The 15,199-nt window shown below is 65.4% G+C and overlaps 1 protein-coding gene across 1 annotated transcript in view; it reads right to left on the minus strand.

Annotated features, from left to right (window-relative positions):
* Nucleotides 1-2,308: 2,308 nt before the first annotated feature.
* DTX2 (deltex E3 ubiquitin ligase 2) overlaps nt 2,309-15,199 on the minus strand; it is a 28,434-nt gene continuing 15,543 nt past the window's right edge. Inside the window, exons 3-8 of the mRNA XM_068165348.1 lie at nt 14,897-15,028; nt 9,206-9,276; nt 7,252-7,410; nt 6,262-6,423; nt 3,475-3,564; nt 2,309-2,669 (exon numbers count right to left, since the gene is read on the minus strand). Coding sequence (XP_068021449.1) covers nt 2,445-2,669; nt 3,475-3,564; nt 6,262-6,423; nt 7,252-7,410; nt 9,206-9,276; nt 14,897-15,028 — 839 coding nt within the window. The 3' untranslated portion in view covers nt 2,309-2,444. The remainder of the gene's footprint in view (nt 2,670-3,474; nt 3,565-6,261; nt 6,424-7,251; nt 7,411-9,205; nt 9,277-14,896; nt 15,029-15,199) is intronic.

The following is a 15,199-nucleotide window of genomic DNA, read 5'->3' on the forward strand; positions in this document are numbered from 1 at the left end:
TCTGTGGCTCTGTGCTGGACTCTCTCCAGCACTTCCCTGAGCTCCTCCTGGAGCTGTAGGGCCCAGAGCTGGACAGAAGGTTCCAGATGTGGCCTCAGCAGGGCAGTGCCACCTGCAACCTGCCTGGGGGTGCTCCAGCCCCCACAGCCAGACCCCTGCTAAAGACATTAAGGAGAGCTGGGCCCAGTGCTGAGCCCTGGGGAGCAGCCCCCAGCTGGAGCTGCCTCCATCCCCCACAGCTCCCTGGGCCTGGCCCCCCCAGGAAGGTTTTCAGCCACCCAAGCCCTGAGCTTCCCCAGGAGGGTGCTGTGGGCAGTGGTGCCAAAGGCTCTCCTGAAGCCCAGAGGGGGGTTGAGGCTTTGCTCCCCTGAGCCTGCAGGACCAGAAAGGGCCCTGGGGAACCACTCCAGCCCCTGACAGCTCCAGAAGGCCTCTTTGGGTTTCTTGCTGGCAGAAGGATTGCTCTGCTGCTGCTCTCCACAGCCTGCTGCCCCCAGGGGGATGCCAAGCCCCAGCCCTGACAGGGCAGAGGGCAGCAGAGCTGCTGCTGTGCCACCCTCCAGGCAGCTGGGGCTGGGTGGGGGCAGAGGGAGGGCCAGGAACAGCCCCAAGGCTCCAGGCAGCAGGGGATGGGAAGCCAGGGGACAAGGCACAGCAAGGGCAGCAGGCACAGGGCAGGGGGCAGCCTCACCAGCTGCCAACCCCGGGGACAGAGCATCCCTGCCACGGCCTGGCACGGCTGGGAGCCCTGCAGCGGGCAGGGGAGGCAGGCAGGAGGGTGCCAGGCACCACGGGGGGGCGCCAGAGCTCCAGCAGGCAGGGGCAGGGAGCTGGGGGGGGAGGGAGCAGGGCAGGGAGCTGGGGGGGGCACAGGCAGGGAGCTGGGGGGGCACAGGCAGGGCTGGGAGCTGGGGGGGAGCACAGGCAGGGAGCTGGGGGGGGAACAGGCAGGGAGCTGGGGGGGGAAAAGGCAGGGCAGGGAGCTGGGGGGGCACAGGCAGGGCTGGGAGCTGGGGGGGAGCACAGGCAGGGAGCTGGGGGGGGAAAAGGCAGGGCAGGGAGCTGGGGGGGGCACAGGCAGGGAGCTGGGGGGGGAAAAGGCAGGGCAGGGAGCTGGGGGGGCACAGGTAGGGAGCTGGGGGGGCACAGGCAGGGCAGGGAGCTGGGGGGGCACAGGCAGGGCTGGGAGTTGGGGGGGAGCACAGGCAGGGAGCTGGGGGGGGAAAAGGCAGGGCAGGGAGCTGGGGGGGCACAGGCAGGGCTGGGAGCTGGGGGGGAGCACAGGCAGGGAGCTGGGGGGGGAACAGGCAGGGAGCTGGGGGGGGGAAAAGGCAGGGCAGGGAGCTGGGGGGGGGCACAGGCAGGGCTGGGAGCTGGGGGGGAGCACAGGCAGGGAGCTGGGGGGGGAACAGGCAGGGAGCTGGGGGGGCACAGGCAGGGCAGGGAGCTGGGGGGGGGAAAAGGCAGGGCAGGGAGCTGGGGGGGGCACAGGCAGGGCAGGGAGCTGGGGGGGGGCACAGGCAGGGCTGGGAGCTGGGGGGGAGCACAGGCAGGGCCACTGGTGGTGCCCAAGCAGGGGCAGGAGGGAGAAGGCTCCCAGGTGGTTGGGGAGGAGGTGAGATGTTCTCCCCTCTCCCATCCTGCCCCCAGGCACTCAAGTGGGTTGGAAAGGGACCTTGAAAGATCATCCATGGGCAGGGACCAGGCCAGGCTGCTCAGGGCCTCATCCAGCCTGGCCTTGAGCACCTCCACCAGGGAGGAGAACATCCACAACCTCCCCTGGGCAGGGAGGTTGCCCAGGGGAGGTTGTGGATGTTCTCCTCCCTGGAGGTGTTCAGCACCAGGCTGGGCATGAAAAGACTGCACCAAGGCCTCATCCAACCTCACCTTGAGCACCTCCAGGGAGGAGAAGGACCATCCACAACCTCCTTGGGCATCCTCTGCCAGTCCCTTGCTCTTACTGCTTGAGTGGGACAGACACAGAAGGGAAGGAAGGGACCTTCAAGCTCAGCCACTTCCAGCCCCCTGCCACGGGCAGGGACACCTCCAACCAGCCCAGGGCCTCATCCAGCCTGGCCTTCAGCACCTCCACCAGGGAGGAGGACATCCACAACCTCCCTGGGCAACCTGAGGTTGCCCAGGGAGGTTGTGGATGTCCTCCCCCCTGGAGGTGTTCAGCACCAGGCAGGACAAGCAACACCCACAACCTCCTCGGGCATCCCGTGCCAGTCTCTCCTCACCCTCCCACCCACCTTAGAGCTCAGAGCCCCTCCCCAAACCCCAAAGAGGAGGCTGGAGGGAGCCAGGCTCCTGCAGATCAAATCTTATTGCTTGAGTGTGACAGACACAGAAGGTAAGGCACAGGAAGAAGGGCACCGGGCCGGGGGCGGGGGGACGCTCCCTGCCAGCCGCCCCGGCGCCCCGGGCGGCGCTGCCCCTGGGCATCAGTGTCTCAGGCAGTCCTCAGTGACCCCCTGTGCAGCCAGCTCTGCCAGCACATTGTCCAGGTAGTTGGGGTCAGGGTAGCCATGGCCACTGAGGTTTGTGTCCATCTCTGTCTTGTGGTGGATCTCGTTCCACACCACGGTGTTGCTCTCGCCGGTGGTGCTGGAGGTGCCCACGGTGAAGATCAGGCGCCGCCGCCAGGCCACCCTCAGCAGCTCCAGGACCTGCGGGTGGGGGAGAGGGAGAGCCACAAAAGGTTGACCCTCAGCAGCTCCAGGGGGGGCAGGAGGCAGGCAGGTGGGGGGGCAGGCAGGAGGGCGGGCGGGGGAGGCAGGAGGCAGGCAGGCCGGGGGGTGGGGGGGGCAGGAGGCAGGCAGGCAGGAGGCAGGCAGGGGGGCAGCAGGCAGGCAGGCAGGAGGCAGGCAGGCAGGGGGGTGGGGAGGCAGGAGGCAGGCAGGCCGGGGGGTCGGGGGGCAGGAGGCAGGCAGGCAGGAGGCAGGCAGGGGGGCAGCAGGCAGGCAGGCAGGAGGCAGGCAGGCAGGCAGGGGGGCAGCAGGCAGGAGGCAGGCAGACAGGCAGGGGGGCAGCAGGCAGGCAGGCAGGAGGCAGGCAGGCAGGGGGGTGGGGAGGCAGGAGGCAGGCAGGCCGGGGGGTCGGGGGGCAGGAGGCAGGCAGGCAGGAGGCAGGCAGGGGGGCAGCAGGCACGCAGGCAGGAGGCAGGCAGGCAGGGGGTCAGGAGGCAGGCAGGCAGGGGGGCAGCAGGCAGGCAGGCAGGAGGCAGGCAGGCAGGGGGGTGGGGAGGCAGGAGGCAGGCAGGCCGGGGGGTCGGGGGGCAGGAGGCAGGCAGGCAGGAGGCAGGCAGGCAGGGGGGCAGCAGGCAGGCAGGCAGGAGGCAGGCAGGCAGGAGGCAGGCAGGGGGGCAGCAGGCAGGCAGGCAGGAGGCAGGCAGGCAGGGGGTCAGGAGGCAGGCAGGAGGCAGGCAGGGGGGCAGCAGGCAGGGGGGCCGGGGGGGGGGCGCTGCTGTCCTACCTTCCTGCCCTTCTCGTTGTCGGGCAGGTAGCAGCGGCGCGGGAAGCCTCTGGCCGTGTAGGGCAGGCCGGGGTTGGGGTGCTCAGGGCCCTGCAAGACAGAAGGCACATCTGGCAGGGACAGCTCTGCCCCCAGCAGCTGGATGGAGAGCACAGAATGAAGCAGGTTGGGAAAGAGCTCAGAGATCATCAGGTCCAAGCTCCCACCCAGCACCATCTGATCAGCTCAACCATGGCTCCAAGGGCCTCAGCCAGGCTCTGCCTGAACACCTCCAGGGATGGCGACTCCACCACCTCCCTGGGCAGCACATCCCAAGGGCCAATCTCTCTTGCTGGGAAGAACTTTCTTCTCCCCTCCAGCCTAAACCTCCCCTGGCACAGCTTGAGACTGTGTCCTCTTGTTCTGGTGCTGGGAGAAGAGACCAACCCCCTCTGGGCTACAACCTCCCTGCAGGGAATTGCAGAGAGCAAGAAGGTCTCCCCTGAGCCTCCTCTTCTCCAGGCTAAGCAACCCCAGCTCCCTCAGCCTCTCCTCACAGGGCTGTGCTCCAGACCCCTCCCCAGCTTTGTTGCCCTTCTCTGGACACCTTCCAGCAGCTCAACCTCTTTCCTAACCTGAGGAGCCCAGAACTGGACACAGGACTCAAGGTGTGGCCTAAGCAGTGCTGAGCACAGGGCACAATGACCTCCCTGCTCCTGCTGGAGGCCAGGATGCCACTGAGTCCAAACCAGCTCTGCCCATGCCAAAGGAGCAAAGTGCTGCTGCTTCCAGGAGCTGTCTGACTTGTTCCTATGGGATTTGAGAGGCTTGAAAAAGGTCTTTGAACCACAGATCTGTCAGGGTTGGAAGGGACCTCAAGGCTCAGCCAGTCCCAACCCCCCTGCCATGGGCAGGGACACCTCACACCAGATCAGGTTGCTCACAACCACCTCCAGCCTGGCTGCAAACCCAGCTGCAGGCTCTGGAAGCAGATGCTGGGATCTCAGCCACCCCGGGTGCAGAGCACAGCTGAGTCTGCTCCCTGCTGCATGCAGGCCTTGGGTGAGAGGCTGCTGCAGACCCTGGGGCCACTCTCCAAGTGGGAGAGGATCCCAGAGCAGGGTCACAGAGTGCATTGGGTTGGAAGGGACCCCCAGAGGTCACCCAGCCCAGCCCCCTGCAGCCACAGAATGGTCCAGGCAGGAAGGGACCCCCAGAGGTGATCCACTCCAACCCTCTGCAGCCACAGAATGCTCCAGGCTGGAAGGGACCCCCAGAGTCACCCAGCTCAACCCCCTGCAGCCACAGGATGCTCCAGGCAGGAAGAGACCCCCAGAGTCACCCAGCCCAACCCCCTGCAGCCAGCAGGGACATCCCCAACTAGATCAGGTTGCTCACAGCCCCATCAAGCCTGACCTTGAAGCAGGGATGTGGCCTCCAGCACCTTCTGCCTTTCCTGGAGGAGACTCAGGTCACTGACAGGCTGGAGAGCAGCCAGGGCAGGTGGTGGCTCCAGGCACCTCAGGCCATGGCCACCACTGCTCAGCCCTGGGCTGCCAGCAGGGGCTCCTCTGCTCCAACTCTGAGTGTCACTGTGGGGCCACAGTCCCAAGACCCCCAAGTCCCAGCCCCAGGAGATCTGTGCTGCCCTTGCTGTGAGCTGGCCTCCAGCATCTGCAGGGGGCTGCAGGAAAGCTGGGGAGGGACTTGTGAGGGGGTCAGGGAGGGCACAGAACAGCAATGGAAGGGCAGCTGCAGAACTTCAGGTCCAAAAGTGTTTTCTGAATGGCAAACTCCTGCTGGGGAGGGACTTGTGAGGGGGGATGGAGCAGAACTAGAAGTGGGGAGATTGAGATTGGATGCACCAATACAGGCTGGGCAGGGACTGGCTGGAGAGCAGCCCTGCAGGAAAGGCCTTGGGGGTGCTGGGGGAGGAGAAGCTCAGCAGGAGCCAGCAGGGAGCACTTGCAGCCCAGAGAGCCAAGCAGAGCCTGGGCTGCAGCAAGAGAAGTGTGGCCAGCAGGGCCAGGGAGGGGATTCTGCCCCTCTGCTCCACTCTGCTGAGACCACAGCTGGAGCTCTGGGGCCAGTGCTGGAGCCTCTGTGCCAGGAAGGCTCTGGAGGGGCTGGAAGGTGTCCAGAGCAGGGCCAGGAGGAGGAGCAGAGGGCTGGAGCTGCTCTGCTGTGAGGACAGCCTGAGGCAGTTGGGGTTGTGCAGGCTGGAGAGGAGAAGGCTCCCAGGAGACCTCATTGTGGCCTTCCAGGATCTGCAGGGGGCTGCAGGAAAGCTGGGGAGGGACTTTTGAGGGTGTCAGGGAGGGATAGGGGTCTGGGACAGCTCTGAGGGGGGAAGGAATCAGGCCTGGGACAGGGAGCCAGCAATGGGCACTGGCAGCCCAGAAGGCCAAGGGCAGCTGAGCTTCTGGGCTGCCAGTGCCCATTGGCAGAGGTGGAGGGAGAGGATCCTGCCCCTCTGCTCTGGGGTGTCAGGGAGAGACAGGACTGGGGGGGATGGAGCAGAACTAGAAGTGGGGAGATTGAGCTTGGCTGTGAGGAAGAAGTTGTTCCCCAGGAGGGTGGTGAGAGCCTGGCACAGGCTGCCCAGGGAGCTGGTGGAAGCCTCCTGCCTGGAGGTGTTTGCAGCCAGGCTGGAGGTGGCTGTGAGCAACCTGCTGTGGTGTGAGGTGTCCCTGGCCATGGCAGGGGGTTGGAGCTGGCTGAGCCTTGAGCTCCCTGCCAGCCCTGCCAGCTGGGTGCTGACTCCATGGCAGCAGCTGGCTGGAGGCTCTGCCTTGCCCACAGCCTCACCTGGATGCCCCTGCTGATGTGGTACACGATCTGGATGGTGCCACAGTCCCTGTGGCCAGGCAGGGACTGGGGGAAGGTGGAGACCTCCATCCTGCCCTTGGGCTGGGTGCCAGTCTTCTCCCCATAGATGGTCTTGCAGGAGGGACACTGCAGGCTCCCATCCTGCGAGGGGCAGAGAGCAGGAGGCGTCAGGGGCTGGGCAGCAGGAGCCCCCAGGCAGGGGGCAGCCCAGCTGGCACCTGGGTGGCACTGCAGTACATGGCAGAGGGCAGAGAGGGGAGCAGCCCAGCTGGCACCTGGGTGGCACTGCAGTGCATGGCAGGGGGCAGCCCAGCTGGCACCTGGGTGGCACTGCAGTACATGGCAGAGGGCAGCCCAGCTGGCACCTGGGTGCCATTGCAGTACATGGCAGGGGGCAGCCTAGCTGGCACCTGGGTGGCACTGCAGTGCATGGCAGGGGGCAGCCCAGCTGGCACCTGGGTGGCTCTGCAGCAGATGGCAGGGGGCAGAGAGGGGGCAGCCCAGCTGGCACCTGGGTGGCACTGCAGTGCATGGCAGGGGGCAGCCCAGCTGGCACCTGGGTGGCACTGCAGTAGATGGCAGGGGGCAGCCAGGGGGCAGCCCAGCTGGCACCTGGTTGGCACTTCAGTGCATGGCAGGGGGCAGCCTGGGTGCCAGGCTCAGCTGGTACCTGGGTGCCATTGCAATACATGGCCAGCAGGCAGAGCAGGTGGAAGTGGTGGTGCCAGGGGGCAGGCTGATGGCAGGGGGCAGGCTGGGTGCCGTGCTCATGGCAGGGGGCAGGCAGGGGGGCAGGCTGGGTGCCAGGCTCAGCTGGTACCTGGGTGCCATTGCAGTACATGGCCAGCAGGCAGAGCAGGTGGAAGTGGTGGTGGCAGGGGGCAGGCTGGGTGCCATGCTCAGGGCAGGGGGCAGGCTGGGTGCCAGGCTGGGTGCCAGGGGGCAGTCAGGGGGCACCCCAGCCGGTACCTGGGTGCCATTGCAGTACATGGCCAGCAGGCAGAGCAGGTGGAAGTGGTGGTGGCAGCGCCGCAGGCGGCCGACCAGCTCCGGTGCCAGGCCGGCAGCCTGGGAGGTGTCGCCGTAGCCCGAGGGGCAGCAGAGCTTCTCCATGCAGATGATGCAGTCCTGCAGGGCAAGGCAGAGAGCAGAGCAGGGTCAGCACGGCCTCAGCACCAGCACTCAGCCTGCCAGGCAAGCAGGTGCTGCCCTGCAGAGGGCCTGTGCCCCGAGGCCTGCAGGGAGGGCACCAGGGGCAGAGCAGACTGAGATTGGATGTGAGGAGCAAGCTCTGCCCAGGGGGCTGTGGGACACTGCAGCAGGCTGCCAGGGAGGGGGGGCTGAGGCTCCAGCCCTGGAGATATTGCAGGTGAGGCTGGAGAGGGCTCTGAGCAGCCTGCTCTGGTGGGGGATGTCCCTGCTGGGTGCAGGGCTTGGGCTGGGTGAGCTCTGGAGCTCCCTTCCCACCCAACCCATGCTGTGACTCTTTCTGGTGAGACTGAAGGCCACAGAGAGAGATCTCCCCTGGTGGCTGCCATCCCCCTCCCCACCTCCCAGGCAGCCCAGGCAGAGAGCTGCCCCCCAGCAGGAGGGAGCAGTGGGATCTGAGCATGGCTGCATCCTGCTCCCCCCAGAGCAGCCCCGGGGCAGGGTTTGGAGCTCTGCTTCTGACCTCGGGGAGGAGCCCAAAGCCAAACTCCCTGCCCAGGCCCAGGCCCCAGAGCCAGCTCCAAGGGGATCCACAGGATGAGGAAGGGGTTGGGTGGGAAGGGACCACTCAAAGCCACTCAGTCCAACCCTCTGCACCCCACAGGGACATCCCCAGGCTGCTCCCAGCCCCACACAACCTGCCCTGCACTGCTGCCAGCCATGGGGCAGCTCTCTGGGCAGCCTGGGCCAGGCTCTCCCCACCCTCAGCACCAAACATTTCTCCTCCTCTCCACTCTCAAGCTCCTGGCTTGGATCAGACCTTTCAGGTCAGGAGTCCAAGCCTTACCCCAGCCCTGCCAGGGCACCACTCAGCCATGGCCCTCAGCGCCACAGCTGCACAGCTCTGCAACCCCTCCAGGCCTGGGGACTCCACCACCCCTGCCCTGGGCAGCCTGGGCCAGGCCTGGACAACCCTCAAGGGGAAGAAATTGTTCCTCATGCCCAAGCTAAGCCTCCCCTGGGGCAACCTGAGGCTGTTTCCTTTTGTCATGGTGCTGGTACCCTTGAGAGGAGAGCAGCTCCCACCTCACTCAGCCTCCTTGCAGGAAGCTGCAGGGAGCCAGAAGCTCTCCTCTCAGTCTCCTGTTCTCCAGATGAACAACAGCAGCTCCTCCCCAGCCCTGCTCTCCAGACCCTTCCCCAGCTGCCTTGCTCTTCTCTGGCCCTGCTCCAGCCTCTCAATGTCCTTCCTGGGGTGAGGGACTCAAAACTGACCCCAGGGTTCAAGCTGTGGCCTCCCCAGGCTCAAACATTTCTCCTCCTCTCCACTCTCCAGCTCCCTCTTGCAGTTCAAACCATCCCCCTTGGCCTGGCCCTGCTCAGCAGTCTGTCCCCAGCTCTCTGATCTCCCCTTGAGGCACTGCAAGGCCACCAGAAGCTCTCCCTGCAGCCTTCTCCTCTGCAGGCTGCCCAAGCCCAGCTCTCTCAGCCTGGCTCCCAGCAGAGGGCTTCCAGCCCTGCTGTGGCCTCCTCTGGGCTCACTCCAGCAGAGGGAGGACATCCCCAGGCTCAGGGCTTCCTCCCAGCCCTCTGAGCAGCACAGGGCAGCAGCTCCTGCCTGCAGCCTTCAGTCAGAGCCGAGGCCTCTGCACCAAGTGCCAAGGTGCCACTGGCAGCAGGGGGCTGCCCCAGGGATGGGAGGCGGGGGCTGAGGGGGCTGCTGGGCCAGCCTGCCAGGGCAGGGGCCCCTGGGAAGCTGGGGCTGTGCTCTCACCTGCTCAGGGGGAGTGCCCTTCACCTCCTCCAGGTACCTCCTCACCACTGCCTCCGGCTCGGTCGGGGCGGCTGCACCGGGAGAGAGCAGAGAAGGAGATTGAGCCATGGCAGCAGGGCTGGGGGCACAGGGGGAGAGCCAGAGGGGGCAGACAACCCACTGGCCAGGGTGCCAAGGAGAAAGGTGAGGCTCAGAAGGGAGAAGAGGCTGCTCCAAGTCACCCTGCAAGCCCCAGAGAGGCTTGGCCACCACTAGCACCTCGGGTGCCACAGAGGGGAGATGCCAGAGACACCCAGAGACACCCAGGGATGCCCAGAGACACCCAGAGACACCCAGGGATGCCCAGAGACACCCAGAGACACCCAGGGATGCCCAGAGACGCCCAGAGACACCCAGGGATGCCCAGAGACACCTAGAGACGCCCAGGGATGCCCAGAGACACCAGGGATGCCCAGAGACACCTAGAGACACCCAGGGATGCCCAGAGACACCCAGGGATGCCCAGAGACACCTAGAGACACCCAGGGATGCCCAGAGACACCCAGGGATGCCCAGAGACACCTAGAGACACCCAGGGATGCCCAGAGACACCCAGGGATGCCCAGAGACACCCAGGGATGCCCAGAGACACCTAGAGACACCCAGGGATGCCCAGAGACGCCCAGGGATGCCCAGAGACGCCCAGGGACGCCCAGAGACGCCCAGAGATGCCCAGGGACGCCCAGAGACACCCAGGGATGCCCAGGGACACCCAGGGATGCCCAGAGACTCCCAGGGATGCCCAGAGACGCCCAGGGATGCCCAGGGACGCCCAGAGACGCCCAGAGATGCCCAGGGACGCCCAGAGACGCCCAGAGATGCCCAGGGACACCCAGGGATGCCCAGGGCCCTGCCAGCAGCTGCCCTGCTCCACTCTGGAGACTCACAGAATTGGAAGGGACCTTGAAGACCACCCAGCTCCATCCCCCCTGCCTTGGAGCTCCAGGCTGCTCCAAGTCAGCCCCCAGCCCCCAGCCCGCCTCAGCCCGCAGCCACCCCCAGCCCCAGCAGCCCAGGCTGGGATACAGCAGCCCTGCAGCTGCTCCCCCTGGCCCCCTGCAGCTGCTCCCCCTGGTCCCCTGCAGCAGCTCCCCCAGGGGCACAGGGAGGGCTGCCCAGGCTCCCCGCCTGCCAGCAGCACTGCCAGGGGCTGCAGGTGCTTGGGCAGGTGGAGGGCAGGGAGCTGGCACTGCTGTGCCCAGCCACAAGCTGGCTGATGCCAGCTCACCTCCTGCCCCTGCAGACCACCACACTCAGAAGGGACAACAGAGGGAGAGGAGGCAGCCCCCCCCCACCCCCCCAAGGCCCAAGGATGGAGGAGACCCCATGGTGGTCAGCTCCAAGCCTCCCTCCTGGCCCTGCTGGGGGCTGAGCTCTTGCTGAGCTCACAGGCAGCAACCTGGGGAGCCCCAGCCCTGACACCCCCCCAGGCTGGAGGGACCAGGAGCAGGGGGCTGCAGGGGAGCTGCAGGGGGGGAGCTGCAGGGCCGGAGCCAAGAGAGGTGACAGCAGAGCCCTGGGGAGCTGCCCCTGGCAGCAGCAGAAGGCAGCACAGCTCCCAGCCCATCCTCCTGGAGCTGCCCCTGGCAGGAGCCAGCCCTGAGGGGAGCAGCAGGACTCCCTTGGCCACCCAGACCACCAGGGAGGCCTCCAGGCCCTGCCACCAGCCCAGGGCAGGAGCCCTGTGCAGAGGTAACCTGGTGACAGCAGGCAGAGGAGGGAGCTCAGCCTCCCTTCCCTCAGCTGCCCCAGGGGGAGCTCAGGAGGAGCTCAGGGGGAGCTCAGGGGCAGGCTGGGCTGTGGCTGGGAGCTCCTCTGCTCTCCAGCCCTGCATGGGGGTGGCTGGGAGCTCACCCTGCAGGGATGGAGGGTGGGCAGCAGCAGCCAGACAGGCCCCAAGCACCAGCACCCAGCACCCCAGGGCCTCACAAGGGAGCTGGATTCCATCACTGCCCCCCAGGAGCTCTCCCCTCAGCCTTGCTCCTAAGCCCCTGGAGGGCAGCAGCAGAGTGCTGCTCCTCCATGGTGGGCATGGAGCCTCCCCACCCTCAGCAGCCAGGCACCACAGCTGGGGGGGGCACCCTGCACAAGGCACATCTTCAGCCCTCCCCCTCCACTCCTGGGCTCCTAAGGGTGCTGGAAGGCTCCCAGGCACTGCCTCTGGCTGGAGAAGCAGCAAGAGAGAGCAGGGAGCTGCTGTGGCACCCCCCAGGAAAGCTGGGCCTGGCCCCAGCAGGGAGGGAGGGAGGGAGCAGGGTTGTGGGGGAGCACTGCTCATGGTGGAGGCAAACAGAGGAGCAGAAGGGAATCACAGAGTGCCAGGGGCTGGAAGGGAGCTCCAGAGCTCACCCAGTCCAACCCCTGCCAGGGCAGGGCACCCAGGGCAGCTCACACAGAACACAGAACTTTCTCCTCCCCTCCAGCCTGAACCTCCCCTGGCACAGCTTGAGACTGTGTCCTCTTGTTCTGGTGCTGCTTGCCTGGGAGAAGAGCCCAACCCCCACCTGGCTCCAACCTCCCTTCAGGGAGTTGGAGAGAGCAAGAAGGTCTCCCCTGAGCCTCCTCTTCTCCAGGCTAAGCAACCCCAGCTCCCTCAGCCTCTCCTCCCAGGGCTGTGCTCCAGACCCCTCCCCAGCTTTGTTGCCCTTCTCTGGACACCTTCCAGCAGCTCAACCTCTTTCCTAACCTGAGGAGCCCAGAACTGGACACAGGACTCAAGGGGTGGCCTCAGCAGTGCTGAGCACAGGGCACAAGGACTTCCCTGCTCCTGCTGGCCACACTGCTCCTGATGCAGGCCAGGATGCCCTTGGCCTTCTTGGCCCCCTGGGCACACTGCTGGCTCATGTTCAGGCAGCTGTCAATCAGCACCCCCAGGTCCCTCTCTGTTTGGCAGCTCTCAGCCACTCTGCCCCAGCCTGTAGCTCTGCCTGGGGTTGCTGTGGCCAAAGTGCAGCCCCTGGCACTTGGACTTGTTGAATGCCATCCTGTTGGCCTCTGCCCATCTGTCCAGCCTGGCAAGGTCCCTCTGCAGAGCCCTTCTGTCCTCTAACTGACCAACATCTGCTCCCAGCTTGCTGTCAGCTGCACATTTGCTGATGACTGACTCCATCCCCTCCTCCAGATCATCAATGAAGATGTTAAAGAGCACAGGGCCCAGCACTGCTCCCTGGGGCACACCACTGGTGCCTGGCTGCCAGCTGGCTGTGGCACCTCCCCCTGCCAGGAGAGGCTCCCAGAGCCCCAGGCAGGCAGAGCCCCCCCAGGAGAGGCCAGCAGCTCCAGAGGGCTGTGGGGGCCACATCCTGCCCCTGCAGCAGGTGCCCAGCAGCCCTGGCAGGCCTGGCCCTCTGCCCTCCTGCAGCAGCAGAGGCTGCAAGGTGGCTGCAGGGGGCCTTGGCCTCCCCTCTGCTGCATTCCCAGGGCCCCAGCCCTCATGGCAGGGGGCACAGCCCCCCCCAGGCTGGCTGCATGCACTGAGGGTCCTGTGCAGCCCCTCTGCCGCTGCCCCCCTGCCCCCAGCTCCCCCTCTCCTGTTCTGCTTTCCTGCTCTGGCTCTCTCCCTCCTCCTCCTCCTCCCAGCTCCCTGCACAAGAGCTCTGCACCAGACACCTCCTCTGCACCTTGATCACCACCCTGCCACCTCCCTGCCCCCCCAGGCACAGGCTCCAAGGGGATCCTGGCCCTGACAGGTGCCCAGCCCCCCCCCCCAGCTGCCCTCCACCTCAGGGCCCTTCCTCCAGCACCTCCCTGCTGCTCACCTCCCCTGCCCTTCCCTGAAGGCAGCAGCACCTCAGCTTGGGGGGGGGGGGGGGCTGACCCCCCAGGGGGGGCAAAGGAGCTGTGTGCCAGGAGCCCCAGCCCTGGGAGCCAGGGCTCTAACCTGGGCACCCCTGGGAGCCCCCAGGAGGCTCCAACAGCCTCCCCTGGAGGCCACCCAGGGCCCCACTGCTTCAACACTTCCAGGGAGAGGGGGGGAAGGACATCCAGAAGCTCCCTGGGCAACCTCAGGTTGCCCAGGGAGCTTCTGGATGTCCTTCCCCCCCCACCAGGAGATGTTGAGCACCAGGCTGGCCACAAAAGCCAACCTCATCAACCCTGAACACCTCCAGTGAGGGAGACACAACCACAGCCTCTCCCCAGGGCTGTTCCCTCCCCACCCCCTCACTGCAGAGAGGTTCCCTCCTCATCCAATCAATCAAATCAAACCACAAAGGAGAGGGGGGGCAGGAAAAGGGAGAGAGAGAGGAGGGGGGGGGGGGGGGGGGGAAGGAAAAGAGAGAGAGAGGGAGGAGGAGGAGGGGGAAAGAAAAGAGAGAGAGAGAGGAGGAGGAGGGGGAAAGAAAAGAGAGAGAGAGAGGAGGAGGAGGGGGAAAGAAAAGAGAGAGAGAGAGGAGGAGGAGGGGGAAAGAAAAGAGAGAGAGAGAGGAGGAGGAGGGGGAAAGAAAAGAGAGAGAGAGAGGAGGAGGAGGGGGAAGGAAAAGAGAGAGAGAGAGGAGGAGGAGGGGGAAGGAAAAGAGAGAGAGAGAGGAGGAGGAGGGGGAAGGAAAAGAGAGAGAGAGAGGAGGAGGAGGGGGAAGGAAAAGAGAGAGAGAGGAGGAGGAGGGGGAAGGAAAAGAGAGAGAGAGAGGAGGAGGAGGGGGAAGGAAAAGAGAGAGAGAGAGGAGGAGGAGGGGGAAGGAAAAGAGAGAGAGAGGAGGAGGAGGGGGAAGGAAAAGAGAGAGAGAGGAGGAGGAGGAGGAAGGAAAGAGAAAGAGAGAGGAGGAGGGGGGAAGGAAAAGAGAGAGAGAGGAGGAGGAGGGGGAAGGAAAAGAGAGAGAGAGGAGGAGGAGGAGGAGGAAGGAAAAGAGAGAGAGAGGAGGAGGAGGGGGAAGGAAAAAGAGAGAGAGAGGAGGAGGAGGGGGAAGGAAAAGAGAGAGAGAGGAGGAGGAGGGGGAAGGAAAAGAGAGAGAGAGGAGGAGGAGGAGGAAGGAAAGAGAAAGAGAGAGGAGGAGGGGGAAGGAAAGAGAAAGAGAGAGGAGGAGGGGGAAGGAAAGAGAAAGAGAGAGGAGGAGGGGGAAGGAAAGAGAAAGAGAGAGGAGGAGGGGGGGAGGAAAGAGGAGGAGAGAGGAGGAGGAGGGGAGGAAAGAGGAGGAGAGAGGAGGAGAGGGGGGGAGGAAAGAGGAGGAGGGGGGATGAGGGGGAGGAAAGAGGAGGAGAGAGGAGGAGGGGGGAGGAAAGAGGAGGAGAGAGGAGGAGGGGGGGAGGAAAGAGGAGGAGAGAGGAGGAGGGGGGGAGGAAAGAGGAGGAGAGAGGAGGAGAGGGGGGAGGAAAGAGGAGGAGAGAGGAGGAGAGGGGGGCAGGAACGAGGAGGAGAGGAGGAGGAGAGGGGGGCAGGAACGAGGAGGAGAGAGGAGGGGAGGGGGGCAGGAACGAGGAGGAGAGAGGAGGGGAGGGGGGCAGGAAAGAGGAGGAGAGGGGGCAGGAAAGAGGAGGAGAGGGGGCAGGAAAGAGGAGGAGGCGAGGGCGGGGAAGAGGAGGAGGCGAGGGCGGGGAAGAGGAGAGGAGAGGGGAGCAGGAGTGAAGGAAAGGAGACGACAAGGAGGAGATGGCAGCAGAGATCAAGAGGGTGGTTTGGGGAGGGGGAAGGGCGGGGAGGGGGAGAGCAGGAACTACCTTTCTTGGCCACTTTCCTCCCCTCCTTAACTGAGCTGTGTTTTTTAGTGGCTCTATGGGTGGTGGCAGCTGCAGGCACACAGGAGAGGTGAGCGGGGAGTCCGGCGGCTGACATCAGTATAGCCGAGATGCCTACAGCGGGAGGGGGGGAGAGCGACATGCAGGGAGGGGGGGGGGAGGGAAGGCAAGGGGAGGGGGGAGACAAGTTCATTACAGCCCCAAATTAAAACCAAAAGGGGGGAGGGGAGGGGGGGAAACAATCAGCAAAATGATCAAACCAACCAAATCCAAACCAAACCAAAC

This window comes from Melanerpes formicivorus, unplaced genomic scaffold, assembly GCF_026170545.1.
Source record: "Melanerpes formicivorus ecotype bairdi unplaced genomic scaffold, bMelFor1.0.p_v2 SCAF_88, whole genome shotgun sequence".
In the NCBI taxonomy this organism is placed as follows: domain Eukaryota; kingdom Metazoa; phylum Chordata; class Aves; order Piciformes; family Picidae; genus Melanerpes; species Melanerpes formicivorus.